This window comes from Delphinus delphis, chromosome 11 (genome assembly GCF_949987515.2).
Source record: "Delphinus delphis chromosome 11, mDelDel1.2, whole genome shotgun sequence".
In the NCBI taxonomy this organism is placed as follows: domain Eukaryota; kingdom Metazoa; phylum Chordata; class Mammalia; order Artiodactyla; family Delphinidae; genus Delphinus; species Delphinus delphis.
This window is the reverse complement of record NC_082693.1, coordinates 9,644,732-9,672,602: the sequence shown is the minus strand read 5'-3', so window position 1 is coordinate 9,672,602 and position 27,871 is coordinate 9,644,732. Positions and strand designations below refer to the sequence as shown.

Genomic DNA, 27,871 nt, shown 5'->3' with positions numbered 1-27,871 from the left:
TATGATACAATGGATTAGGTATAATGTCTCTATACAGGGTGATATGGAACATCCTTATGAGGAAAGGCATCCAAATATAGTCTCATGGTGGCCCAGGGAGGGTTAGCAAATGCTTCCTGGAGAAAATGAAGGAATGGATTTGCAAAAATGGGCTAGAATTAGTTGGATTAGGGAAAACGGGGGAAAGAGGACCGACAGATAAGAATAGTCCAAGCGGGGAAAATGTTATGAGGCTCAGAGGTACAAGGTTACATAATACATTTGGGGAACTGCAAATAGTTTGGAATGGAGAGGAGGTGGTCTCTAGTGTCTCCATCTGTAAAAGGAAACTCCTTTAGCCCTAAAATTTGTGAGTTTCAATGTAGGGGGAAGAAGGTAGAAGAGAATAGCTCATTTTAGTCCAGAGTAGAGTAGTGAAGCATGTGATCATAGATAGCTCCAACTTTCCCTTGAAGCTGAAAATATGTCTGATAAACTCATTCATTTATTTGTTCATCAAAGGTCTGTTAAACTCCTACTTTACATCAGGCTACGTGCTGGGCGCTAGGGAGCCAGAAATTTGTAAGACTCTAATTTGATAGTATTTTTAAAAATTGTTTTGTGTCTTAAACACCCACTATGGAACATACTTCACTTACTAAAAAGCCTCATTCTGAACAGTATCAATTTCAGAAAAACTATCAGTGACTGCTTTGAAAGCAAAGGAAGTTTTCAGCTTAGCTGAGGGCAGCACATAATAGTGGACATAAGTGAATACAGCACTAAATACCAAGCACTGTTCTAAGCGCTTGATATAAATTAACTTATATGATCCTCACAGAAATCGTATACTCTTACTTACTGTCTATTTTAACCATAAACATACCCTTTTGACAGTTATCTTTCTGCATATTTATTTTACCAACCACTAATCATTACCGCAAAAAATAACAAAGGCCTAGAAACCTCGAGAAGTAGAGGTGGGGTCACTGAGATAGTTGAGGGTGATAGGAATAGTCGTTTTCTGCCAAATGGAAGTTTTTCAAACTGCCAAAGAATTCTCCAAGAGAAGTGAGTCAAAAAGCAGATACGGGGCTTCCCTGGTGGCACAGTGGTTGAGAGTCCACCTGCCGATGCAGGGGACACGGGTTCGTGCCCCAGTCTGGGAGGATCCCACATGCCTCGGAGCAGCTGGGCCCGTGAGCCATGGCCGCTGAGCCTGTGCATCCAGAGCCTGTGCTCCGCAACGGGAGAGGCCACAACAGTGAGAGGCCCACGTACCGCAAAAAAAAAAAAAAAAAAGCAGATACGGCAGTCTCTCTCCCCAGGCTACAGCAGTAAACCCAGGAGTCTCTGAGCTCTGTCTACCAACACAAACAGCCACATGGGCCTAAAGGTAGGCTTGAAACAATGTCATTATCGGGCCATCTCCAGTGAAGTTTGAAAAATAAATAGTACTGGAAACCAAAGAGTAAGCAAATGCACCGTTTATCATTTCACCTTCATGAGGTCAACAAACATCTGTCACACACTTTCACTAAAGTGGCCGGCAGAGGCAGGGTGATGGCTTCTGTTCTAAGCATTTGAATGGAAAATTACCACTTGCCTTTCGAGACTTCCTTACACACTCAATGGAGACCTGAAAACATGGATGCCGAGGGCCATGCTACTAGATTCTATGAGCCGGAGATTTCAAGGCCTCTCCTGATGCCTCTTGATTTGCAGGAATAATGGTTTTGCAGATTTTGATGGTCCATCTGCCTTGTCCATTTTTGTTTTCTCCCATAGTCTGCTAAGACGGATGTATGCAAGACCAGAGTTGGACCATGAGTATTCCAGATTACAAATCCTCTGATGTTTCAGTCTACTTCTTCATGTGATATCCCAAGTACTTTTTCCTAGAGGGGGGGAAAAAGAGAAATAGATTCTTAAAATTCCAAGTTTGATTCACTGTTGAAGTGAAAACATATGCTTTCTTATCCCAGGCATGACCCAAGGCTTGGAGACCATGTTAAGGTTGGGGGAGGGTTTGGAAAGGTGACTGGCATCCTTGGTATGCCTGAAAGGAAAACTTTATCAGCTAAGGACTTATGTTACACACCCAGGGCTAACTGGCTAGATGGGAAAAGTCTTTGATTGTATGGTTAAATTCGAAAGAGTAGATACTGAAAGGTTGATGACTATGGAGGTGGCAAACCTCTTCTTCCAAAGTGCTGTAGAAGGGGTGAGGTTGCCAGGACCACAGGGTAACGATGTGAATGGTGCTTCAAGCGAAGCAAAAAGGCCAAGGAATAAATTAAAATCAAATGGTGGCTTGTTTGGCATGCTTTGTGGATAGAGTCGCTATTCATTCATTTGATCGACTCATTATTCTACAAGTATTGGCTGAACATCTATGACTTATGTAAAAGTAATGGAAACTATGAGAGAGAAAAAGGGGCATGAAATACATAATTCTGCCCTCACAGATTTGCAGTTCCGTTGGGAAGATAAGATGCACTTCTGTGAAATGTGGATGACTAAGATAATTAGGAACCCTGAGCTCCTGGAAAACGTGTGCCTAGGAATAGTTTTTCTCCTTCCGCACCACACTACAAGGACACTCCAGAGAGCCACTAACATCCCTGGGGCAATGGAAGGCTTGCCACCCAGATTCATCTCTTTCCTGTTCAGGGAGACTGAGCCACCCGCCTCCACACTTTCATAGTTCGTATCAACTCGTAAATATTCTTTCAGCAGCATCCTTTATTTTTTGCAACTCTGTCTCTGCAACTTTGGAAAAAATTAGTCCTTTCCCTCTTATTCTTTTTCTTCCCTCTCCTAATTTCTAGCTACGTGCTCCAAATTAAACCTAACTGTGGCCAAGACTTAAGATTAAGATTTATGATGACCTGGAAAAGTAAACTAATACATTTTGAATTGAAAATACAAGTGCTAAAGAACTAGTGCCACAAAATTCTAAAGCCTTTGAAAATTCCCTTTATTATTTCTACCCCCTAAAAATCATCTGTTTTCTCTGATTGGAACTGTTTTTCTCTCTAGCACTAGCAACCAAATTAAGAACTAATAAAACTTTTTATATTCTTTTTTCTTTCCTCTTTTTATTTGCTTACTAGAATTAGAACCATTGTTTTGTTTTGTATTTTGCGGTACGCGGGCCTCTCACTGTTGTGGCCTCTCCCGCTGCGGAGCGCACGCTCCGGACGCGCAGGCTCAGTGGCCATGGCTCACAGGCCCAGCCGCTTCGCGGCATGTGGGATCCTCCCGGACCGGGGCACGAACTGCGTCCCCTGCATCGGCAGGCGGACTCTCAACCACTGCGCCACCAGGGAAGCCCAGAACCACTGTTTTTCATAACAGATTTTTTTGAACATACCTAAAACTCACCTCTTAAAGTATATAATTCAGTGGCTTTTAGTATGTTCACGAAGTTGTGCAGCCATCACTTCTATCTGATTTTAGAACATTTTCATCACCACAAAAAGAACCTCTGTGTCCGTCAGCAGTCACACCCCGTTCTCTCTCCCCAAAGCCCTAGGAAACCACTGTCTCTATGAATTTGTCTATTCTGGACATTTCATATAAATGGAATCATACAATATATGGCCCTTCTGTCTGACTTCTTTCACTGTGCATGATGTTTTCAAGGTTCATCCACCTTTCCATACTTCATTCCTTTTTATGGCTAAATATTATTCTACTGTATGGATATTCCATATTTGGTTTTTCCATTCATTATTCATCATGGATAAACTTCTTCGTTGTTTCCAGTTTTGGGCCATTATGACTAATGATGCTGCTATGAACATTCATGTACAAGTTTTTATGTGAACACTTGTTTTCAGTTTTCTTGGGTATAGACCTTTTGGGGAACTGCCAAGTTGTTTTCCGAAGGGGCTTGACCATTTTAGAGTGCAACCAGCAATGTATAAGGATTCAGATTTCTCCACATCCTCACTGACACTTGTCTTTTTTATTTTAGCCATGCTAGTGGGTATCTCATTGTGGTTTTGATTTGCGTTTCCCTAATGTAGAAATGAAGATGGCAAGCAAGGATCTTTTCATGTGCTCATTGGCCATTTGTATATCTTCTTTGAAGAAATGTCTATTCAAATCGATTTTGCCCATTTAAAAAAATTGCGGGGTTTTTTGTCTTTTATTGTTGAGTTGTAAGAATTTATTACATATTTTGAATACAAGTCCCTTATCAGATATATAATTTGCAAATATTTTTTCCCATTCTCTGGGTTTTCTCTTTACTTTCTTGATGGTATCCTTTGAAGCAGAAATATTTTTAATTTTAATGTAGTCCAATTTATTTTTTCTTTTGTCGCTTCTGCTTTTGGTGTAGAAACGCCGTTTTTCATAGAACACTTTTGGCGTTTCAGCTACATTAATTAACTAAATAGACTTTTGAGAATGGGCCTGTAAGCCCAATTGATACTTATAACCTCGCTGGAAAAATATATTAACTAGACCAACAATGATGGTAATTTCCTGTATATAATCATAATGCAAACGTGAAGTGTTGTAAAAGGTCAGAGGCTGGTAAGAGTCTTGAGCCGGAGTAGTCCGGAAGGGCTCTGGGGCAGAAGAGGGACTTGAGGGGGTCCTGGAAGGAAGGGCAGTTAAAGCTGAAGCGATGTTGAGGATTCTGTCCTCTTCTTAGCGTGAGTTAAGGCAGCTTGAATTTAGAATGCCTAAGAGCCTTGTTCAGATTAGCCACTTAAGGGCTATCATATCTGGTGCAAAAGTGGAAAATAGGAAAGAACAGAAGTCTGGGTTGCTTAATGGGTAGCCACTGGAGACCATGGCGGACACTTCAGCCCCTTAGGCATGATCAGCTGTACTTTCCGTCTGGCAGCCAAGACACTAAGCCTGTTTGGAGGCCCCAGGGCCATGTCCAGAGCAGACTCAAGCCTCCTGGCCCCTGGGCCACTCTCGTGGAAAGAGGACTAATGATAATGTATGTCCTCCTAAGAAGGGCTTGAACAGACAAAAATGCCCTAGGCCTACAGTAAGTCCCCTACACACGAACCTTCAGGTTGCGAACTTTCAAAGATGCAAACGGGCATCTGGTTCCAGCAAGGAACCAGAACCTGTGCCGTCAATGTTGGGCATGAGTGAAAGTGCAGCTGCCCTCCGTCTCCTATCGCTGAGGATCCTTCAGCTCCACCTCCTCTCCCTCCTCCAGTCAGTAACTCTTCTTGCCTGTTCACTGGACGCCAGCCCCTGTATGCCAGCTGTTATACTGTGTTACTGTACTTTTCAAGGTACTGTACTGTAAGATTCAAAATGCTTTCTTGATTTCTTGTGTCATGTATTATTTGTGTGAAAAGTATTATAAACCTATTACAGTACAGTACTATATAGCCGATTGTGTTAGCTGGGTACCTAGGCTAACTTTGTTGGACTTACGAACACACTCTCAGAGCAGAACTCGTTCGTACGTAGGGCACTTAACTGTATTGAGATTTAGAGCTCTGGATGGGGTAAAGCATTTTGAAAAGGTTACTGTTACGAGGCCATTTGAACGTGGCAGTTTTAAGGAAATCTCAAGGGAAAAGGATGGGAGAGGGGTTGAGGTGAGGAATCAGGGTAGAGAGGTCTGTTTTGCCTTTTAGCAGGTAATTAAAAATAGATGAAAATTTAACTGCTTCAGTTATCAAAATGTCCGTGTCAAAATGGCTGGGTCCAAGCAACAATGGCAAAATGTCATAAGTCCTGAACCTCTGCGTGAGAATTACACCCACACCCCATCAGCATCTGAGAGAATAAGGAACTATGTGCCTGTCCTTTTCTCACTGCTAGACTTCCGCTGCCTGCAAAATTTGTGAAAACAGAAATTATGTCTATCTAAACATTTTATATCAACATCTCTTCATTTCCTGTTATATCCGACCAGTCCCTCTCCCCCCCCACACATACCCCACATACCCTTTGGGAGCTCAGTAAATATTTATTGATAAGATAATCACTAAAAAATATGTTCCCATCAATGGAATAAATCTCTTGCCACTCAAGTGTCCAAAACCCATGAGAACCACTTCAAAGATGTGTTCCCTTCACTTAAAAAAAACAAACCCAAAAAACCCCTTTCCATCCCATCTCCTCTGAGTTCTGGGAAGATTTATTTTTAAATAGGATGCACTTACCCAGCCACCGTGCTGCTGGACCCAGGGCGAGAAGTTCTCCTTCAGGTACTTGGTTCCAAAGCCCAGCACCCTGTTCATGGGATGGCTGTCGATGCTTGTGAGCTTGGCCGTGACGTCTATTGCAAGAGCAGCCTTAAAGCCCTGAGCTTTGACCTCTGATTCTCCCCTGGTGTCCACACCCCTTAGGAACTGGTTTGTGATGGTCTTGAAAACAGAGTAGGACAGCCCGCCCTGGAAGCTGTTCATCAAAGCCTTGTCTCTCTTCAACTGTGTGCAAGAGGAGAAGCAGTCAGTACAGCAGCCTGGCCCGGGCAGGCAAACTCTCCCACTCGACACTGGGCAACTGAAACACCCAATGGAAAACCCTCAATTCTGGTCTCAATCGTGGTGCCATGTCCTGCAGGACCGGATTGGGCATGGACCTTCTCTGTGAATTTCTTTCATGGGGACAAATACAAACTGAACAGCCCATTCATTCGACATTCAGCAGATGTTTCCTGAGTGCTGAGTACCCAGCAGGTGGTACTGTGGACCATTAAGACTCAGCCCCTCACTCAAAGGGCTCACAGTCTACTGACGGTTGTGACCCAGTGCAAAGTGCTCTGTTAGAGGTTGTGTAATGGGCAGAATCTGAAGCCTGGAAATCACTGTCTTCGGGCTCAACTCCTCCTGCTACACCTCTTACTAGCTGTGCAGTCTTGGAGAACTTAACCTCTCGGTTTCAGTTTTGTCATCTCTATACTGGGATGACAGTACCTGTACTACAGGGTAATTGAGTAAAACATGTTGTGCTCAACATGGTGGAAAGTGCTCTCAGTGTTAGCATTTGTCCAGGATGCTTCAAGATGCGAGATGCTTTTCTTTGGCCGTGCCGCAAGGCATGCAGGATCTTGGTTCCCCGACCAGGGATCGAACCCGTGCCCCCTGCAGTGGAAATGTAGAGTCCTAACCACTGGACCACCAGGGAAGTCCCTGCCTCTGCTTGGGAAAAATCAGGGCTTGTGTCATCAAGCATACATCATCCTCATCTAAGGCCTTCCTTGCAATGTCTGTAAAGTGATGGTTGTCATGTGAAAACAGAAATTTCTCAATGATCAGGGACTATATGTTTATTTGAAAATCAACTAGTTCTGTCCTTGAGGAATGATAAGCTGAGCAGGTTTTCAACCAAGATGGTTTCTAAAAGGGGTATTCTGGGGATGAGTCAGATGCGACATAAAGATTTTTAGTGGAGCCGTGTCCTTTATCTGAGCCCAGCCCACCTCCTCCCAACTTCCAGGAGACACAGGGGCCTATTTGAATTATAAATCTGAAGCAGGAACATCCTCGACACCAAGAATGGACTCCTCTGAGTCATGACCCAGTGGAAGAAGGTAGACTCGAAACCTCCAGCAGGTGGCTGGAATCCAGGACCATGCCAGCACAGTAAAAGAATGAAACGCCAGAAGGAAACCCCTTCCACAGGTACCCACTCTGCCCCCCTGCCCCTTGGGGTTGCACCTGGCTTTCTGGCATCTCAGGGAGGTGTGGGAGGAGCCCACAAGTGCCCTCGGGGATGAGTGGCTTTGCAGACACTCTGCAGACATGGCAGGTCCCCTCCTCCTCGTCACTGTCCCATTCTGTGGGGAACTTAACACCCACAGAGCACGAGTAGAGCTTCTGTGTGTTCCCACCAGAGTCCTCTACTGGAGAACCACATAAAGAGAACCACCACCATGTTTTCTACATAAATAACGTAAATGATTGCCCCCAAATCATCAAGAGAGTGCATCAGGCAAAGTGAGGTTTTTAAAGTGGTAATTTGTGGGGTGAAAAGGAAAGCATCTCTCTTCATAACCAGAAGGGTCAACCTTCATACCACGCCCCCGTCCCTGGCCTCCCAGACCTACTGCCAAGTCCCGGCCCCAGGGGGAGGCCAGGAAGGAGAGCCACAGCAACTTCGAGCTGTAAGGAATCCTTGAGCACACCTGTCAGATCCTTCCTCGTTCAAGTACTGAACTGTGGGCTGGTTAGTGGCATCTACTTGGAATTCTTCTAGAGACAGGAAGATCATTTCTTCACAAGGCAGCCCTTGGCTTCGATGGACAGCACTGAGTGCTAGAAAGTTCATTCTTAAAGTGGGGAGAAATCAATTGCCCTGTAACTCCTATCAATGTTAGTTCTGGAGAAACACAGGGGTGTCCTTAAAACCATGTGCCCTCTTCTGTTTTCTGCTTCCTCTGCACCCCTGTCCACCCCGTACTGTGGCCCTGAAGCTCCCAGACCCCCTTCTCTTTTCTTTGGTCCTCCGTGTTTCCTCAGTGTTTCTCATTCTGCACCACCTCACCTGCCCTTCCCTGTCCTGGTCACCATCCTCTGGGCACACCTGTGACAAAGGTGTCGAGGAGCCACAGAGCATGCTGAGACTGGGCTGGCTGGCTAGCCAGTGAGTGCTGTTTCCCCCTCCTGCAGAGTCCCCACAGACCTGACTCCTCCCCATGGATCCTGGCCAAACGAAGGAATGGGTCCACAGGCCAGCCCCTGATGCACAGATGCTGGCGACCATGCAGCCGTCAGTGGGCGGCAGACACGGACAAGATCCCTTGAGAAGCCCTGACTACAGGGGGGGCCTGCTCACTACCTCTTTACCTGAAGGTAACTCCTACACGTTCCTGATGGGAAGAACTGGTCTCAACTTCTAAATGGCAGGAAACTCCAAGTTCTCCGAGTTAACACTAACCTGCCCCCTGGCCGAATTGCTGAGAGAGAACAGTCAGGCCTTTCTAGGGGGAGATTTCAGACAAGACTCCAGACTTGGAGCAGCTGTGGGACACAGATATCCAGGCTGCAGGGCAAATGCAAGAGTCTAAACTTCCCTGAGGATCAGTTACATGGGGAACTAGATTCATAATTCTATTCAGCAAATTTTAATTTATTGGTGTCTTTTTCCTGCAAAAACAAAGTTACTTTTTTCATTTCCAAAAATTCCAAGGAGGCTCCAGAAGGTTTACTTATGTTTTCCAAAGTGATTCATTTTTGAGATGCTGCCAGCACGAAGAGTTTTGAGTCCAAGGGAAATAAAATTCAGGACTAAGTGGAAACCAGAACTTTGCAAAGGAGCACAAGCAGCAGTACAGTTCCATCCTTGGGTACCAGCGCGCGGACGCAGAAAGAAAACTCATTAGTTCGAGAAGCTCCCTACCTCTCTTTCCAACTGATCCCCCGAATATTTCAGCAGCTCAACGATTCTGGCTATTATCTGGTCTTTTCCGTCTGCCAGGGGAAAATTCTAGTTATTTCTTTTAAGAAAAAACAATCTTAAATGTTTCCAGGGACAATGCTTGTAGCCTGGTTAGGGATTGAGGAAGACATGCCCTTCATAATTCTCAGCAAAGTAAATCTTACCTTGCCTCTTCTGATCAGGCCCAAACCATTCCAGACACCCTTTCCCACAGTCCCCTCCTTTCCTCTCTTTCTTCCCCCAGCACTCCCACAGTTCTCACCGTGAAACTGATCACTTTATTTACTGTAAAAATGTTGTTGAAGATACATGAGCTTATCTCTAAAGATATTTAGGAGCAGTTTCTCTCGGTCTTTGGGTTTGTCCTGAGCATATGGTGCTTTTTCCATATAGACACCATAAACCCCTACTGGATCATCTCACCCCTTTGTGTTAGCTGCTAGGAACTGTAGAGCCGAACTGTGGCCTCCTAAGGCGGGGGGGGGGGGGGGGGGGGTATAGTCTTCCTGCATTTGGGGAATTAAACTCATTCCTAAACCCACCTATTTTCCTACTGTTTTCTTTTTACAGTATCTTTCAAATTTGATTTATCTTACTAAAATGTGTACTTTGTGTGCTGTGTCTTTACAACAAGGTGGAGTATAAGTAAATAAAATGAATAAGGTCTCCCACCCCAAAGGCTAACATGGCAGACAGAGAGAGAGGTGGCCCCAGTTGGTGTGTGTGTTGGAACAGGGAAGGTGGAGTCTGATTTTTCTCGTCTCAAAATGTGCTAACATGCAACATTAGGAAAACGGTCGTTGCTATAGAGCGGAATCCAAACAGAGACGGCCCTTTTTCCTTATGGCGCAGTCTCTGATGTCATGGAGTCCTCATGTTTGTCCCAGAGGGAGAGGGGAGGAGAGGCCAGGAAATACATCCCACAGGGTCGCGTGAAGGGCAAGGTGGTAGGAAGTCTGAGACCCAAGTCACCTGGGAAAAGAAGGACTGCATGCTTCCACCGCCCACGTGTAGTTTTTAATCTGACGCTGCCGCCTCTCTCCAGGGAAGTTGCTAGAACAGCAGCCTGAATTTCTCATGCGCGCAAAGGATGAGAGCCTGAGCTTTTGCTTGGTTTAGGGGTATTGCTTTACGAGGCCCAGGCACACATGAGATAGCAATAAAGTTGGAACACTGTTTTTTGCTGTCAGAAGGGTCCTCCTTTCCCAGCGCCTCACTCTCTAAGCCCCTTAGGTAGTTTGTGGTCCCAGCAGCACAGCACAGGGTGGACAAACTCAGCACTTTGCTTCTGAGCTTGGGAGACACCACCACCTTTGCAGATCAATCTTTTGCCTTCTGTTTTGGCGTACTGCAAACTCAGGGGCCAGCTAGGACCCTCATCATCACTGGAGTTTGGGAACGAGAACCACGGGCAGGATAGTCATTAATGAGGGAATGGCCAGACTGAACTTCTCTTCCTGTGGCACTTGGTCCTGCTTCCCTCAACTCTAGAATTCCTGCAAGTCGGATGCGATCCACAGTCCTACCTATTGGTATAGTTTGGTGACAACTGACCCAGTCTGATCACTACTTCTCAGTTCTGCTTCACGTTTTGCCCCAGACCTGGTACCTGACAACCCCCTGCTTTTTCACAGGAGCCCAAGGCAATATCATAAATCCCCGGGCGATGCTCCAACTATACCCTGTGCACTTGCTCGAGTACACTGGTCCCTGGCCATGGCTAACGTGATGAAATCTAACTTGCATTTCCCCCTGTGGACAAGGTTGAGTGCAGGCTTCCTCCTGCCCCTCAGTAGGAGACTTTCCTTTGGACTTAGCAGTGAGTTTGGCCTGTTGCTTCCAGCTGCTGGCATACTCGCCTTGGCTTGGGCTGGTCTCTCAAGCTAAAGAAGGTCAGTGCCTCCAGCGTGTTGCTGTCGTGCCCTGAGGCCAGCTTAGCAGAGATTCCTAAGTTGCAGAGCCCTGAGCTGTGTAAGTACATAAATGCTGTAGACCTCTGCATGGCAGACAGGCAACCCACCGCACACACTCTTCCCACCTGCAGCTGTAGGCTGGAAGCCCTGGTGCTGGAGACCCTGGTGTGTCACAATCGTTCTGGACTTGAAGCTTCCTCCCTGGCTGTGGAGCGCTTCTGGTGGCGGCCAGGAATAAACGATTTCAGCGACTCGGTTGGCAATGGAAACAACCTTGGGGTCCACGGCTGAAACAAGACAAAATGGTGCTGACAGGCCCTTCCCAGAACTTCGTCTAGCTGATTGGTATGCACAGTTGCCCGAAATGAAAACACCAGCCTGGAGCGAAAGGAAGCGGCCGGGAGTGTGCGTGGAGGGGAGTCCATTCTTCAGAAATCACTGGCAGTTGCCTGGCAGAGGCTGGGACGGAGGAGGAGTTCACAGAGGAGTGATTGCCACCTCGAAACAATTGCCCCTCTGCACCCTCTTTCTGAAGCCTTGCAAAATTAGGGTCCCCTTGCCCCTTTGCAAGGGAGGAAACACAAAAGGGAGTGCTTAGTTCTTTGCTTGAGGGAATGCTCATTATGCTTTTATTTTTATTCTTTTTTTTTTGGACATCCTTTATATCTTGGAGAGCTGGCCCCTATGCACATAGGAGGGCATTCAGCAGTGTGACAAGCCTTTCGGGGTTGTCACGGAGGAAAGAGAAATATCCCTGCTCTCAGGCCATATTCATGACTCATTATCAAGTGAACACTGAACTGCCCTTGCTTGCATGGTCACTTGTCTTCTCTCTCCTCCACGTATAGTGGGAAACATGCGAAAAGTGCTGATAGGTAAACAAGGATGCATAAAGTCTAAGCCACGACCTTCAAGAGTTTATAATCCAGGAAAAGCCTTATGCCATGAATTTGCACAGGCAACTAGAGGGTAAAGCATTTGGGGACATGAAGGTTTAAATGGCACTGGCCCCCTGAATGTCATAGCCTGTGAAGGACAGGTCGACTTTGCCCCTGGTAGGGGATGGGGCCGGATTGGGAGGGCAGGCGGTACTGCTGAGTTACTTGGGAGTAAAATTGACTTTGTTAACCCATCACTAAGTTCTTAACTTTCAGAAGCTCGTACAAGTTCTGCCTTTGACACGGAGCGGTCGTATCATGCAATGTTTAAGAACAACAGTATTTAATTCATAAGACTTGACGAAAGTGACAGAGTGGGGTTTTGGCCAGAAGGTTGGTGTGCCCAGGGGAACACCCGGACCTTGTCAATCAGGATAGATAAGAGAGGCAAGGCCTGGGTCCGGGGAGGGATTGTGTCATATGCAAGGCAGGGTTTGACCTCCTACGGAGCTGCCAAGGTGGTTCCTGAACCTCTCTCCCTGGACTCGCCTGTCACATGGCGCCCTGGTGCTTTCCCTTCACCCCCCCAGGGCATTCACTGAAAGGCCATGGCAACTGACACTTTGTCCACAATGCCTTCCTTTAAAAAAAGGCATAATGGCTTCCTTAAAAAGCTACATTTTTCATGATGCTCCATCCATAGGGTTCAGAAACAGATCAGGAGTGGGTTAGAGAGAGAGAAAAATTGGAGAGGTCAAGGAGAAGGATCAACGCTTTTCCTTCCCATTTTAATAACCCAACCACAAGTACTTTCCACTTTTAAATCACCTTACTGCAGTCCAACCGGCTTGCTCGTGAATGCTGGCCACCCACGGAAGGAGGTGGCAAGAGGCTGGATCCCAAAACCGGTGGGAGCCTTCCCTTGTGTCCGCAGGAGACGGGAGAGGAAAGCTTCCACGTGCTTTCCTCTCTGCAACCTTGTGCGGCCTGCAGGGTGATTAACACGCTCTCTTCCACGGAAGTCACACTGCGCCCACCTTGCCCTCAAAGGAGGCAGGTGAGGGCCCCCAAGGTTGTCGCTCCCCAGCCCCCAGCCCCCGCCACGTGGCAGGGCAATCACAAGGCCCCCAGCAGACGTGGAGGTACCCAAGCTGACTAACCTGTGTATGTGTATCTGTCTCTGCGGACTGGAGGGATGCAGGTGAAATACGTGCAGGAAAAACTATAAGCAACCTCATTTTGACTCAGATGAATTAGCTCTAGTTAAGATTCCCATTCTAATACCTTAATTTAAAAAACTGGAAAAAAAAATTCCCTTCTCATCAGAGTTGGTCCCATCTGATAGGCAAGGGAACATTGGGTGGGTGTGGAGAGAGAACAGAAAGGCTGCCCATCCTTCTGAGTTTATTCTGGGGGCTCACTGTGGGATTAAGGAGAGCAGGAGAGCGGGATGGGGGAGGCATTTGGCTTGAGGCATTTGTTTTAGAAGAGGCAGGGCGTTTGTGAGAGAATTCCTTATGGTTGAGACTGCTATTTCCTACCCAGTATCCACTTTCTTTTTCTTCCTTAGTAACAGATCCCTGAGATGCCAGGGGAAGCTGACAGCACTACATTTCCCAGCCTCGTCTGCAGTAAGGAGTAGCCACTGAGATGTAAGAAGCTGGGTACAGTTTTAAGAAAGCTCTCTGAAAGGGAGCTGCATTATCTAGGAAGGAGATACCCTTTTGTCCTTCCCTTGCTTCCTCTTTCTTCCTGCTTGGAATGTAGACATGATGGCTGGAATCCCAACAGCCACCTTGGGTTTTAAGGTGACTGAGGTTGGAAGCAACTAGCTGAGGGATGGCAGAATAGGAATGCTTAAAGATTGTGGAACTGGTAGATCAAGCCTGGGCTGCCAAACTGTGGTTTTCTTCTATGGGAGAGAAAAATAATCTCTATGTTATTGAAGTTGTAGCGAGTCATAGCTGTGGAGAAAAAAAGATTCACACAAAAACTCGGGTTGGTGTCACTAAAATTGGTATTGACATTCATTTTTCTACATTCCAAGGTCTCTTACTATGAGACTTTGGTCTTGGGACATAACCTCATCGTTCTCACTCCAACCTGGTGTCTGAGTCCTGGAAATGGCAGCACAGGCTAAATTGCGACCTTCAGTTAAAAGAACCCGGGGGGGGGGGGAAGGGTGAGCTGTGACAGGGTGAGAGAGAGTCATGGACATATACACACTAACAAACGTAGTGAGGTAGATAGCTAGTGGGAAGCAGCCGCATGGCACAGGGATATTGGCTCGGTGCTTTGTGACCGCCTGGAGGGGTGGGATAGGGAGGGTGGGAGGGAGGGAGACGCAAGAGGGAAGACATATGGGAACATATGTATATGTCTAACTGATTCACTTTGTTATAAAGCAGAAACTAACACACCATTGTAAAGCAATTATACCCCCATAAAGATGTTAAAAAAAACAAAACAAAACAGGACACCAACTGCTGAGCTCTGATTTACATGTGGCAGAATAGAAATAGAACGTGAGTCCCTCTGGGGTCACACCCAACATAAAACCAACTAACTACCCACATAATTAACTAAACAAGAAAGCAAGGAGAGAGGAAGGTGAGAAGGGAGGAACAACTGTGCTTAAATCCTTAAAGCTACGCCTCTTTAGGAGGTAACCGTTTCCACATTTGTAGGGATATCTATATATCTACACAGAGATATGGAAATTTTAGAAAATAAGAAAGGTGACATGACACTTCAGTAATATTGAAATACAGAACGTCATTTTTCTCAGGAAAGCCAGAAGGTTAAAGTCTGTAAAATCTTCCGTTTCCTGGCAAACTCCAAAGAACAGGACAAGCAGAAAAGCCTATTGAGGTCCCTCCAAACTGTTGTGTTTGCTCCAGAGCTCAGATACCACCCGCAGTAGAAGAAGCCTGCTGTACCCCTGGGGGAAGGAGGAGTTCCCCCAGGTAATCGCGACCCTAACTTCCCCTCTCCTAAGATTCTATAAGTCTGATAGGAAGTGGAAGTTTCCTTGATCACAGTGAATGATCTAAAGCTGTCATTGTGCGGGGGTGATTCTCCAAGTAAGCCAGCCATCACAATGTTTAAAAATTGAGACATTGCTGCCACCTGTTGACTAATTATTGACAAGTTACACGGGCCAATCAGCCCAGCAGGAGGGGGGTTTCTTTTAAAATCTGGGCATTGGGCACAAGGTATTGTTGGAGGGGAGGAAGATGGTTATGCCAGGGTTTGTGGATGAAGGGCGATTCTGATAAAGCCTTTCATGAAAATGTTTTGTTCGATACAACGTGTTTTGTACCACTGAAGGAAGATTTTGTCAAAATTCTTCTTGGTGGTTTTTTGAGTGGCTTGTACTTTGAAAAGTATTTTTGTGTACAGCTATCTGATCTTTCCATCCACTTCAGAGGCCATTGTACAGATGGAAACACAGAGGCCCAGGGATGGGAGTTGACTTCCCTCAGGAGGAAGAGCAGCCTGAGCCCGGCTGGGGCTATTTCTCTTATATGGGTCTCTGGCACTGAGGATTAGGGATTTGGGCAGCAAGTTTATAGACGGTGGAGCCAGAAAACCAGTCCCGTCACCCTTCACGGCTATCCTCTTCCTTTCTTTTCAGTCTTGAGAAAAGCAGGGAAATTAGAATTGAGTATTAATAGGTTATGAAGCTGAGGTTCAAAGAGTGCCTTGCCTAAGGCCCCATTACCAGCTGGGAGGAGGTGAACCCCCAGGCGCACAAAGAAGGGAAACACATGGCTGCGGGAGAGAAAGAATCCCCGAAAGCCTACCTTCACGCTCTAAGCGCTGTTCCACATTGGAGAGGGACCTCGGCCACTGCCGACCGTGAGGACCACTCTGAGGTCCCACCGGACTTTGCAGCTCAACACGGATATCCAGAGGTGAGCTCTGAGAGTCCTCCTCCTTCTCTGCTACTCCAAAGAGTGTTCTCCAAGACGACTTTTTCTTGCCAACGTTTATGGCCTTCTCCGTGGATTGGGAATTTCTGCAAGTCCACGGTCCCCGTGTCCATGCTTTCTTTGCCTGCCAACTCTCTGGTCCTTTCTGGGACAAACTTCTTGTTCTCGGGAGCTTTCGTGAGAAGACAGCAGAGGTGTTCTTGAAGACGTGGTGTTTGACATAGAACTCCAGGATTTTGAATTCCATGCTGTCTGGGTCATCATCATCCAGGGGGATCTCCTCCAGGTCGCAGGCGCTACTGGTGCACATGGCAGGGCTGCAACGACAAAGTCCACACGCGTCCATCTACCTGGGAGCCACCTACTCTTTGTAGGTCGGGAGAGATGGGGTGAAACTCAGTAAGCATTTATTCAGTACCTATTCTCTTTGTGCTGGGGGCAGGGGGTCATCAGAGTTGGAAAAGCCAAGGTTTGTTCTGAAAGTTCAGTCTTACAGAGATGAGACTTGTACATAGATAACTCCAGACAAAGAGGGCGAGCTAGGAGCTCGAACAGAGATGCAGGAGCCAGCGCGGGAGGTGGGGAGGAAAGACAGCTGTGAACGGGGGGCGAGTGCAGGCTCCTTGAAGGAAAGAAAGTGTTTGGATGGGTGGCTGGCTACTGGGCCTTAGAACAGGCTGGGCAGAGGGCAGGCTCTGGGTGAATTTAGGATGTGTTTGAAGAGTGGAAAGAGATCTGGTGGCGCATAAGCCTGTGCTTTGTGGAGAGCTGGGGCTATAGGGATGTGGAAGGACCACGGGGAAGTGGCAGTCAGGGCCAGGCGATCAGGGCCTTGGAAGGTCAGGCTGAAAGCTTTGCATTTTCTCATGTCGGTAGATCAGTACATTTCAGAAGGGGCCCTAGACTGTGGAGGCCGGTTAAAAGTCTTCTTGGGGGCTTCCCTGGTGGCGCAGTGGTTGAAAGTCCGCTTGCTGACGCAGGGGACACGGGTACGTGCCCTGGTCCGGGAAGATCCCACATGCCGCGGAGCGGCTGGGCCCGTGAGCCTGCGTGTCCAGAGCCTGTGCTCGGCAATGTGAGAGGCCACAACAGTGAGAGGCCCGCGTACCGCAAAAAAAAAAAAAAAAGTCTTCTTGGGAGAGGGTAGCTGGGCAAGGGGAGAGGCCAGCTCAGGGGAGGGAGCTGTCTGGGGTCCCTGGCCCTCCCTGGCCTCTCTCCATTCTTCCTTTACTCGCTGATTTAGCTTGGAAAGGTTTGCTTCTATTCCTTGCCGTATTTAGCATTCCATGTAAGATTTTATCTGAAGAAAAAAATCCTGCTTTTTTTTTTTTTTTTTTTTTTACAAGTTTGAAGCACACTGATGGAAGCAATGGAGAGCTTTTCAAAGTCTGGAGCGGGAGAATGATGTGACCACAGACATGTTTTAGAAAGATCAATACAAGCACTAAAATGATGGGGATGGAAGTTTCATCTTTATTTCCATATGAATAACCAGATAGATGTAATTAACTGATTGTGTTCAATTTAAGCTCTCATGAAATAATTCCTTAAATGGTTGTCTGCTAGGAAATCATTTCTTTCTGATCTACTTTGCTTTCTTTGGTTGTATCTTAAGGACTATGATTTCCTTTTTGTCCCAGATGCCAGAGAGCCCAGATCTACCAACCGTCATTGGATTAAAATTTCACAGTGTGTGTGCTGGAAACCAGCTTGGGCTTCTCAGTCTAACAGTCCTGAGTTCAAATTCTGGCCATACCACCGACTAGCTGTGTGACCTGGGGCAAGTTACTTCACCTCTCTGAACCTGAGCTTCCTTCAGGTAAATTGAAAATAATAATAGTCATCTTGCAGGGGTATTGTGAGGGTACAATGTAATGCATGAGAAACCTCAACACAGAACCTGGCTCAAAAACGGTAGCTATTTTTTTTTTTTTAGTACAACTGTCATCCCAGGCCCTCTGACTCTGTCCTTGATGTGGCTCTTAATCATGGACCCTTCCCTTAATGGTCCAACTTTAAGAGTGTTTTTTGGCATGTGAGCTGGTGTGATAATAAATAGCTGTAGTGATATTAATGGGATCGGCTGGCATGTCTCTCCTTTTCTTTCCACTGTCCCCTCTCACACCATGACCAACTGATAAAGAATTGGGGGCTTCCCTGGTGGCGCAGTGGTTGAGAATCTGCCTGCCAATGCAGGGGACACGGGTTAGAGCCCTGGTCTGGGAAGATCCCACATGCCGCGGAGCAACTAGGCCCGTGAGCCACAATTACTGAGCCTGTGTGTCTGGAGCCTGTGCTCCGCAACAAGAGAGGCCGTGATAGTGAGAGGCCCGCGCACCGCGATGAGGAGTGGCCCCCGCTCGCCACACTAGAGAAAGCCCACGCACAGAAACGAAGACCCAGCACGGCCAAAAATAAATAATTAATTAAATGTTAAAAAAAAAAAAAGGCAAAATTCAAAAAAAAATAAAAGAATTGGGACAGTGACCGCAGACGGGGTTTGAGGCATTGTGACGTGGTTCAGATCAATTTGACTGTGTGCCTGGAGGCCGATGGTCCAGGGTTGGCTCAGTTTATAACTTGCAAAGTGCTTGGGCAAGTCTCTCAATCCTTTTGGTCCTCTGATTTCACAGCAAATGTTCTCTAACTTTCCCCTCTGATTCTATTACTATTTGAAGGAGGTGTGAGGGCTGAGACATATCCCCTGCAGGCCTGCCGATGATGCTTCCTGTTTCTATCGTTGTTTCCTATCTTTTTTTGGAAGAGCCTCACACTGGATGATAGGAAGCTGCTCATCCAGGAAGTGCTCTGTGGCCAAGCCTCGAGAAAGCAGTTCTGATGGAAGTGATGCCAGGCGGGAGATGCAGGGGCTGTGCCAGAACATCAGGTACAGACGGAGGGGGCAGAAGTGATCTGCCAGGGTGGCCAAGGGCAGGGCTGCAAAACCTGAGACACCTACTGCACACACAGATGTATCTGCACGACTCCAAAGCCCCCCCAGGCCTGCCTCGGGCAACTGAGCCTGAGCAGTGCTTGAGGGGCGACACCGCCACTGGGTCCTCCTCCCTCCCTTTCGTCACACGCCTGTCCTATTCTGGGGCTTGGACTATCTTCCTTCCCTCACCTACTCCCGATTTCACGTGCCCATTGTGCACTGCAGGGAACTTTCTGCTGTCTGGAATCACTTCAGCATCTGCGCCCTCACCTCGCTCTGCCTGCGCCCCCCTCCTCGCCCCATTCTCACAGGTCAACCATTCTTCCCCTCTTGGTGCCCAGTTTCAGTCACACCCATGAGGATCCTTCCCAGGTCTTCCAATTTATCTAGACTTCATTCTCTTTTCCACAAGGGAATGTAAGTGCTGGGAGGACAGGCGTGTTGATGTGCTATTTTTTCTCTGCTGGGTGCCCAGCTCCTACAGTAATGCCTGGGGCAGAAAGGCACTTGGCAATGAACTGTGGACTTTTTCCTATTCTGAGACAGACTGTCTGGGTTCCAATCCTGGCTCTGCCGTTAGCAGTTATGTGACATACTCTCCAGGCTTCAGTTTCCTCATGTTTAAAATGGGGACGAAGGGACTTTCCTGGCAGTCCAGTGGTTAAGATTTCGCCTTCCAATGTAGGGGGTACAGGTTTGATCCCTGGTCAGGGAGCTAAGATCCCACATGCCTCGTGGGCAAAAAAACCAAAACATAGAAACAACAGAAGCAATATTGTAGCAAATTCAATAAAGACTTTGAAAATGGTCTACATTAAAAAAAAATCTTTAAAAAATAAATAATAAAATGGGGATGAGAATAGTACGTTTCCTTCTGTTACAAAGATTAAATGAGTTAATATTTGTAAAGCATTTAGAATAGCATTTAAGTGTTTGAACAAGTATTTGATTTAAAAAAATATTTATGAAACCCACTTACGGCCGGCCACGCTGTTCTAGAGAAGTTGCAAGGGGTTTTCGGGTGGTGTAATGGGGAGAGTGTAGCATGTGGGGTGAAAAGGCGGTTGAAGAGCTGCTTTTCATACTTATTGGCGAGGGGGCTGAGGCAAGTCATGTAGCCTCCAACGAGGTGTAGTTTTTCCATTTACAAGATGTGATTCATATCGTCTAACTTGAGACGGATAACCTGGTTCACATCCTGGGTCATCGGCTTACTAGCTGTGTGACAGGCTACATACCTTCATTTATTTCTGCCTTCATTTTTTTCATCTGTAAAATGGGGTAAAACAAAACAAAACAAAACAACAACCCTGGCAGGAGATCAGCCAAGATGAACCTACCAGGAAAGATCTTCAACAACTAAAGACAGAAAGAAGGAACTGCAGCAAAACGAGGAAGGAACCGCAGCAAAACGAGCCGGAGGGGCAAAGTTGCGATAGAGTCAAGTGCCGTAGCCCTGGGTGGGTGGCCCACAGATGGGAGAATAATTACAGCTGCAGAGGCTCTCCAAAGGAGTGAGAGGTCTGGGGCCTTCCCGCCTGGGGGCGCTGTGCTGAGAAGATGAGTCCCCAGAGCGTTTGGCTTTGAAGGCCAGAGGGGCTTACTTTCGGGAGAGCCAGGCGGCTGGGGCACACAGAGACTTTGCTCTTAAAGGGCACGCACAAAACCTCACACGCTCTGGGACCCAGAGCAGAAGCTGTCATTGGAAAGGAGCCTGGGTCAGACGTACCTACGGACTTTGGAGAGTCTCCTGGAGAGGCAGGAGGCGTCTGCCGCTCACCCTGGGGACATGGACACTGGTGGCAGCCGTTCTTAGAGTTCCTTCTACCATCTGGATGTTGGTGCTGGCCCGCCCCATTCTGGGATCCTCCCTCTAGCTTATTAGCCTTGGGGATTAGCCTCGCAGCGGCCCAGCACCCTGTAGGTGCCAGGGCTGGGACACCTCAGGCAGAGCAACTAAGTGGGCATACACACAGTGCCATCCATCGGCAGACAGGCTGCCTTAAGACCCCCTGAGTCCACAGCTGCCCCTGGACACAGCCCTGCCCACCAGAGGGCCCAGGACCCCGCCCCATACACCAGTGCGCAGGCACTAGACCCAGGACCCCCAGGGCTCTCCAGCCAGAGACCCCACAACCCCCTGGGCCCTGACCCTATCCTCCAGCGAGCCTGCTCTAACCTCAGGACCAGCCTCACCCGCCAGTGGGCAGACACCAGCCACAACACAACCACAGCCTTGCAACCTGTGGACACAGCCCACCCACTAGCAGGCCAGCACCAGCCCTGGAACTAGCAGGGCCCTGGCCCTACCCACTAACAGGCCAATGCAAGCTTTGGGACACCCCAGACCCTGCAGCCAACTGTGTCACTAGCAGGCCAGCACCAGCCCTGGAACTAGCAGGGCCCTGGCCCTACCCACTAACAGGCCAATGCAAGCTTTGGGACACCCCGGACCCTGCAGCCAACTGTGTCAGGAACTGGGCCCATCCACCAGGTCTAGGACCCCTGGGCCCTACAACCAGACCCCAGGACTTGACTCTGCCTACCAGTAGGCCGGCACTAGCCCCAGGACATTGTTTCACCCACCAATGGGAAGGCAATTGTGACCTGGCCCCGCCAACCAGCAGCTGGCAGCCTCCACACAAGGTAGGGCCTGGCATCCAACTGGACCAGGGGCCAACCAAGCCTACAAGACCACCCACAGTAGTCATCCCACACAACAGAAGGGCCCATGCAACCCACACAGGGGGCACCCCTGGAGCATATAGCTCTAGTAATGAAAAGGGAGTGCACTGATGGGATGTGGAGGACGTCTCCTTCACAAGGCCACTTCTCCAAGACCAGGAAATGTAACCAACCTACCAGATACAGAGAAATAAAAACAGCAAGTTAGGCAAACTGAGGCAACAGAGGAACATTTTCCAAACAAAGGAATGATAAGGTCCCAGAAGAACCAAGTGACGTGGAGACAGGCAATCTACCCAAGAAAGAGTTCAGGGTAGTGATCATAAAGATGATTAAAGAACTTGGGAGAAGAATGAATGGAGAGTGAAAAGTTAGAAGTTTTTAACAAAGAGAAAATATAAAGACCCAAACAGAGATGAAGAAGACAATAATTGAAATGAAAAATACACTAGAAGGACCCAACAGTAGACTAGATGATACAGAGGAATGGATCAGCGAGCTGGAAGACAGAGTAGTGGAAATCACTGATGCTGAACAGAAGAAAAGAAAACAGAATGAAAAGAAATGAGGACCGTTCAGGAGACCTCTGGGATAGCATCAAGCACACAAGTATTTTCATTATAGGGGTCCCAGATGGAGAAGAGAGAGAGAAAGGGGCTGAGAAAGTATTTGAAGGTATAATAGCTGAAAACTTCCCTACTCTGGGAAAGGAAACAGACATCCTAGTCCAGGAAGTGCAGAGAGTCCCATACAGAATTAACAGCTCATTTCAACTCAATATCAAAAAAACAAACAACCCAATTAAAAAGTGGACAGAAGACCTGAATAGACATTTTTCCAAAGAAGAAATACAGATGGCCAACGGGCACAGGAAAATATGCTCAACATCGTTATCATCAGAGAAATGCAAATCAAAACCACAATGAGATATGACCTCTTACCTGTCAGAGTGGCTATCTTCAAAAAGTCTACAAATAACATAAGTTGGTGAGAAAAGAAAAGGGAACTCTCATACACTGTTGGTGTGAATGTAAATTGGTGCAGCCACTGTGGAAAACAGTATGGAGGTTTCTCAAAAAACTAAAAATAGATCTACCATATGACCCAGCAATTGCCTTGCTGGGTATATATCTGAAAAAACCGAAAACACTAATTCAAAAAGATACATGCACCACAATGTTCATAGCAGCATTATTTACAATTGCCAAGATATGGAAGCAAACTGTCCATCAACAGATGAATGGATAAATGTATGTGTACTACGTAAATGTATGTGTACTACACATACCACACACACACACACACACACACACACACACACACACACTGGAATACTACTCAGTCATAAAAAAGGATGAAATTTGGCCATTTGCAACAGCATGGAGGATATTATACTAAGTGAAATAAGTCAGACAGAGAAAGACAAATAGTGTATGATACCACTTATATGTGGAATCTTAAAAATGCAACAAACTAATGAATATAACAAAAAAGGAACAGACTCACAAATATAGAGAAGAAACTAGTGGCTACCAGTGGGGAGGGGAAAAGGGGAAGGGGCAAGATTGGGGTAGGGGATTAAGAGGTGCAAACTATTAGGTATAAAATAAATAAGCTACAAGGATATATTGTACAGCACAAGGAATATAGCCAGTATTTTATAATAACTATAACTGGAGTATAACCTTTAAAAATTGTGAATAACTATGTTATACATCTGAAGCTTATGTAATATTATACATCAACTATACCTCAATAAAAATTTTTTTAAAAACCCATAAAACAACCCCTCCCCCATCACATAGGTATGTGGGCAAAAAAAATTAGCACGTGTAAATCACTTAAAGTAGTGCATGGTAGATGTTAAATGCTCAGTAAATATTAGCGTCTTTATTCATTAAAATAGGGGACTTCTGGGCTTCCCTGGTGGCGCAGTGGTTGAGAGTCCGCCTGCCGATGCAGGGGACAGGGGTTAGTGCCCTGGTCCGGGAGGATCCCACATGCCGCGGAGCGGCTGGTCCTGTGAGCCATGGCCACTGGGCCTGCGCGTCCGGAGCCTGTGCTCCGCAACTGGAGAGGCCACAACAGTGAGAGGCCCGCGTACTGCAAAAAAAAAAAAAAAAAAAAAAAAAAAAATGGGGGACTTAATCTGGTATTCCAGTGGTACTGCGCGCCTCCACTGCAGGGGGCGCGGGTTGATCCCTGGTTGGGGAACTAAGATCCCGCATGCTATCCTGCAGCACAGCCCAAAAAAAACACAACTATCTTAATAGGTAGCCTTTCTTGTAAGGTTTAATATGTTTATAAAAGAAAATTCATCAAAAGCAGCAATTAAGAAAACTAATGACATGCAAATATTTGGTTTAGCACAACATTCACACTTGATATATATATAGAGAGAGAGAGAGAGAGAAAGAGAGAGAGAGAGGGTGAGACAGAGAGAGAGTATGTGTGCATGGGTGTGTGTGCATAAAGTATACGTACTTGTAAGATATGCAGCCTGGGACTTGGCTGGCTTTCCCAGCACCTCATATAATGCCTGACACCTGATAAGCTCTCGGGAAATATTTGATGAATGAAAGAAACATGATATAGAGCTGCCAGATGAAATATGGGAGAGCTAGTCAATTTGAATGTCAGGTAAATAACAAATAATTTTTTAGTGTAAGTGTGTCCCAAGTATTGTATGGGACATGCTTACACTAAAACACAGTATCTGTTGTTTATCTGAAATTCATACCGAACAGGGCCAGGGCCTCTTGTATTTTTATGCAAACCTGGCAACTCGGTGAATAAAAGGTGCTGCTTAGAAAAACTGAGACCTCAGGTTCTTGGAAGCGAGGAAAGAGGACCGAGGGTGGAGCCTGAGCGACCTAAGTCACGCGAGAGAAAGAGCGGGACACGCGGTCGGGACTCGGGCGTCGCCGAGGCGGCGCGGAAGTGGCTGAACCTAGTCCGAGAGCAGCGCCAGGAGGGCGTTTAAGGTGGGTTTTAATTCTGAGCATCCTCTTGAGTTGGGCAGCTCAGGGCGCCCCGTAGGCAGGAGGTACCCACGGGTCCTCGAGGAGCCGTTGCATTGGTAGCGGGGGAGCCCTCTCCCAGCCATAGGACTACGCTCCGAAGAAACCGTGTCAGTTTAAGGCAACCCAACCAACCAAACCTTTCTAATGCAGTGTGAAGACTTTAAAATTGTGTGTGTGGGGGGGGCGGGGGCGCTGCTCTTGGAGAGGGAGGAAGGGTCCGACTTCTTTAAGAAACGAGTTTGCTGGACTTCCTTGGTGGCACAGTGGTTGAGAGTCCGCCTGCCGATGCGGGGGACGCGGGTTCGTGCCCCGGTCCGGGAAGATCCCACATGCCGCGGAGCGGCTAGGCCCGTGGGCCATGGCCGCTGAGCCTGCGCGTCCGGAGCCTGTGCTCCGCACCGGGAGAGGCCGCAACAGTGAAAGGCCCGCTTACAGCAAAAAAACAGAGAAAAAAGAAACGAGTTTGCTAATTGCTGATTCAGGAGCAACATCCGAAAAGGGGGGAAAGCAGAGGTCAAGATGGAACACACAGCGCTTCCATTTCGTGAAAGAAGAGATTTTTGCCGTCTTCCAGGCTAGAAAGGAGCTGAGGGCCCAACCAGGAGGCAAGGCCAAGGGCGAGAGAGAAGCAGAGGGCAGGGCAGTGCTCAGGCATTCCCCGGGACCAAGGGGACCTTGACCAGCCCCGGCGAGCGCTTGCAGCTGCGTCAAAGGATGAGTTCAGACACTTTCAAGGCACTTGACAAGCGTAGGGTGTTTTTCCTACTCATCCTCACTGGGAATGACGGGAGAGCTGTTAAATTGATAATGAAGTCTTATTTTGAAGCAGTAGTGAGTTACTTTATTACCACTGCAGCCCTTCTGCTCTCAGCTGTTCGGGTTCAAAGTAGAAGCAGCCCAACTTCTGGGTTAATGGAAACGTACAGGTAAGTTTTATGCTTATGTTGATGGAAATGAAGCCCTAGGTGAGGCCCCAGAATGTAGGTTCAGAGCCTGGAGTGGAAAATTAGCCCCGGAATAAGCCCTGTGAGGCTCATTGTAATTCAGTGACTCAGTGCACACAGCCCTACCCTTTGGATCCAGTATTTACTTACCCTCTAGCGTATCTACAGCAAACTCTCACAGACCTACTCCCCGAAAGCAAGGTTTCACAGTGTCTTTTGTTGGCCTCTCTTCCCTCTCGAAGGGTTTCTTCCCCCCAGCCCCCTAAATGGCCAAAGTCCTCGGAGTCCCTGGTGGCTAGTCTCCTGGGAGCACCGCAGAGCAGCACTGCTTGGCCTGCAGAGCAGCATCTGACTTCCAAGATCACAGGACACACTTTAGGGATTTTTCTAGTTCTGGATTCATTGGTCGAGGTTAGATTTTCCTTCCCTTCCTGTGGCAGGTCACGGAGCAAACAGCCCTCATGCATGCACAGAGGCTGTGGCCACCAGGGCCCCAGGAAGCTGGACGGAACTCTGCCCTGGACGGAACTCTGCTCCGGCCTGTCCCAGGGGGGAGAGGCGTGGAGGACCCCTTAGCAACAGGCTCTGCCAGAGAGCTGACTTCCATCACTCTGGACACACAGACAAGGCCTGAGTGTAAGACATGGGTGAGGACACTCATCCCAGAGGGATGTTCCCAGGCCAGATTTTGAGCTGAGTTTTGTCCGGTTGCCTTGGGCCTCTCCTTCTGCACCCTCTGCCCCCTTACGCCCTTCAGAGGCGGTCCACCCTTCCCCTTCCTTCCCTGAACTTCACCTTATGGTGTCTTCATCCCTCCTCCCCTGTGGTTTTTAATCCTAAGGGTGAAAATGAGGAATGAGGTAAAACGTGTTAAATTCCTACAATAGAAGCTAAACAGAGAGAGCCTCAGGTCTTATTAATGAAACACAAAGACTCAGGCTCTGATGATTATAGAACAGAGCAGGCAGGGAACTCAGGAGGGAGCCTCCTGGGGGGCGGGTATTCCCCATTTCACCTGCGCCCTGTACTCAAGGAAGTCTCTAGGGGGTCTGCCGGGACTAGATCAAGTGCCCACAGGTACTCAGGGCTCAAAGCCAGGGACTCTTGTCCTCAGCCCATTTCTGCTCTGGGGGAGGTAGCTGGCATTTCAATGGGCTTCTGTCACACTATCACATACCTTGCTACATACTCAATGAGACAGACATGCATAATGTTAACAATGATTCGGCCAGTTATGTATTCTTAACCCTCCCAAACCTTCTGGAGCAAAGGAGAAATGAAAGGGAAACCTAAATACTTCTCCCTTTTCTGGAAACCCCTAATAAAGTAGATGTTAGCTTTCAGTTTTAGATTCTTAGTTTTGCTTCCTGAGACTTACATGATCAGAACTTTTAAATAAATGCCGTAAACGTTAGGTTTACTAACCCCCCGTTAGATTGCCTCATTAGCAAAACCAGGACTGAAGTCCCCTGTGTCCTGCTGGGAAGGCTGAACGTGAAGACTGGTGTCTCCTAGTATTACCTGGTCTCCAAGCTGTCAGCAGTTTCTCCTGCTTCGGGTCAGGCGGCAGGAAAGATATTTCTATACCTGAGTCTCTCTCCACGAAACTTAAGAGGAAACTTTGGCCAAGTCTTCTTGGCTTCTCATTTTGGAAGGCTCTTGTGATGTAAGACTCCACCCGGGTGTAGCCTCTTCAGGTTGGGACTAAGGCTGGAAGGAGGCTTAGGGAAGGGAATCACTTCCTTGTTAAGCCCTGCCCCCAGCTTTTCAACTGAAGGAGGGGCTGACCTTTGCCCGAGTAATTTGACTCTAAAAGGAGTTGTGCATCCTTTACCGAGGACTCTCACTGCCCTTTGGGACAGACACAATTATGAGGGTGTTTTCCTGATAGTACTTTACTTTCTTTCCCTTTCATCGGTTTAGCGAATGTTTACTGATCACCTCTGTGGCAGGCGTGGCACACATGTTTAATCTTCACATCAAGGGGCAGGTGTTATGATTCCCATTTTCCATACAAGGAAACTGAGGCTCAGGGAGGTAAGGTATTGGTGCGGAAGTGGTCCCCCCATCAGTTGAGCTGAGATCGAAATCTTAGTCTTTCTGGCTTCACACTGTATCAGTGTTACCTCTCCCATGAGATTCAAAGATTGTATTCAGATGGAACCACGGGAAAAGCTTTCAAAACGGAATGTAACCCCAGCCAT

At 47.4% G+C, this 27,871-nt stretch overlaps 1 protein-coding gene across 1 annotated transcript; it reads right to left on the bottom strand.

The window, feature by feature from the left end:
* Positions 1–1,228: 1,228 nt before the first annotated feature.
* On the bottom strand, positions 1,229–27,298 carry BCL2L14 (BCL2 like 14). Its single transcript, XM_060026106.1, has 7 exons — positions 27,189–27,298; positions 15,952–16,397; positions 11,380–11,554; positions 10,636–10,739; positions 9,316–9,386; positions 6,135–6,401; positions 1,229–1,877 (listed from the first exon to the last, which is right to left on the bottom strand). The coding sequence occupies exons 2-7, from the start codon at positions 16,388–16,390 to the stop codon at positions 1,839–1,841; spliced, it is 1,095 nt and encodes a 364-aa protein (XP_059882089.1). The 5' UTR covers positions 16,391–16,397; positions 27,189–27,298; the 3' UTR covers positions 1,229–1,838.
* Between the last annotated feature and the right edge of the window lie 573 nt (positions 27,299–27,871).

Bases quoted from the DNA above. Each gene is read 5' to 3' on its own strand.
- BCL2L14 (XM_060026106.1), bottom strand. From the start codon at position 16,390: ATGTGCACCAGTAGCGCCTGCGACCTGGAGGAGATCCCCCTGGATGAT. The intron at 10,740-11,379 runs GTGCGGTGGGTT...CCCAAACTCCAG, and splicing joins GCTGCAGGTGGGAAGAGTGT to TGATGATGAGGGTCCTAGCT. The intron at 1,878-6,134 runs GTAAGTGCATCC...CCCCCCCTCTAG, and splicing joins TCCAGCAGCACGGTGGCTGG to GAAAAAGTACTTGGGATATC.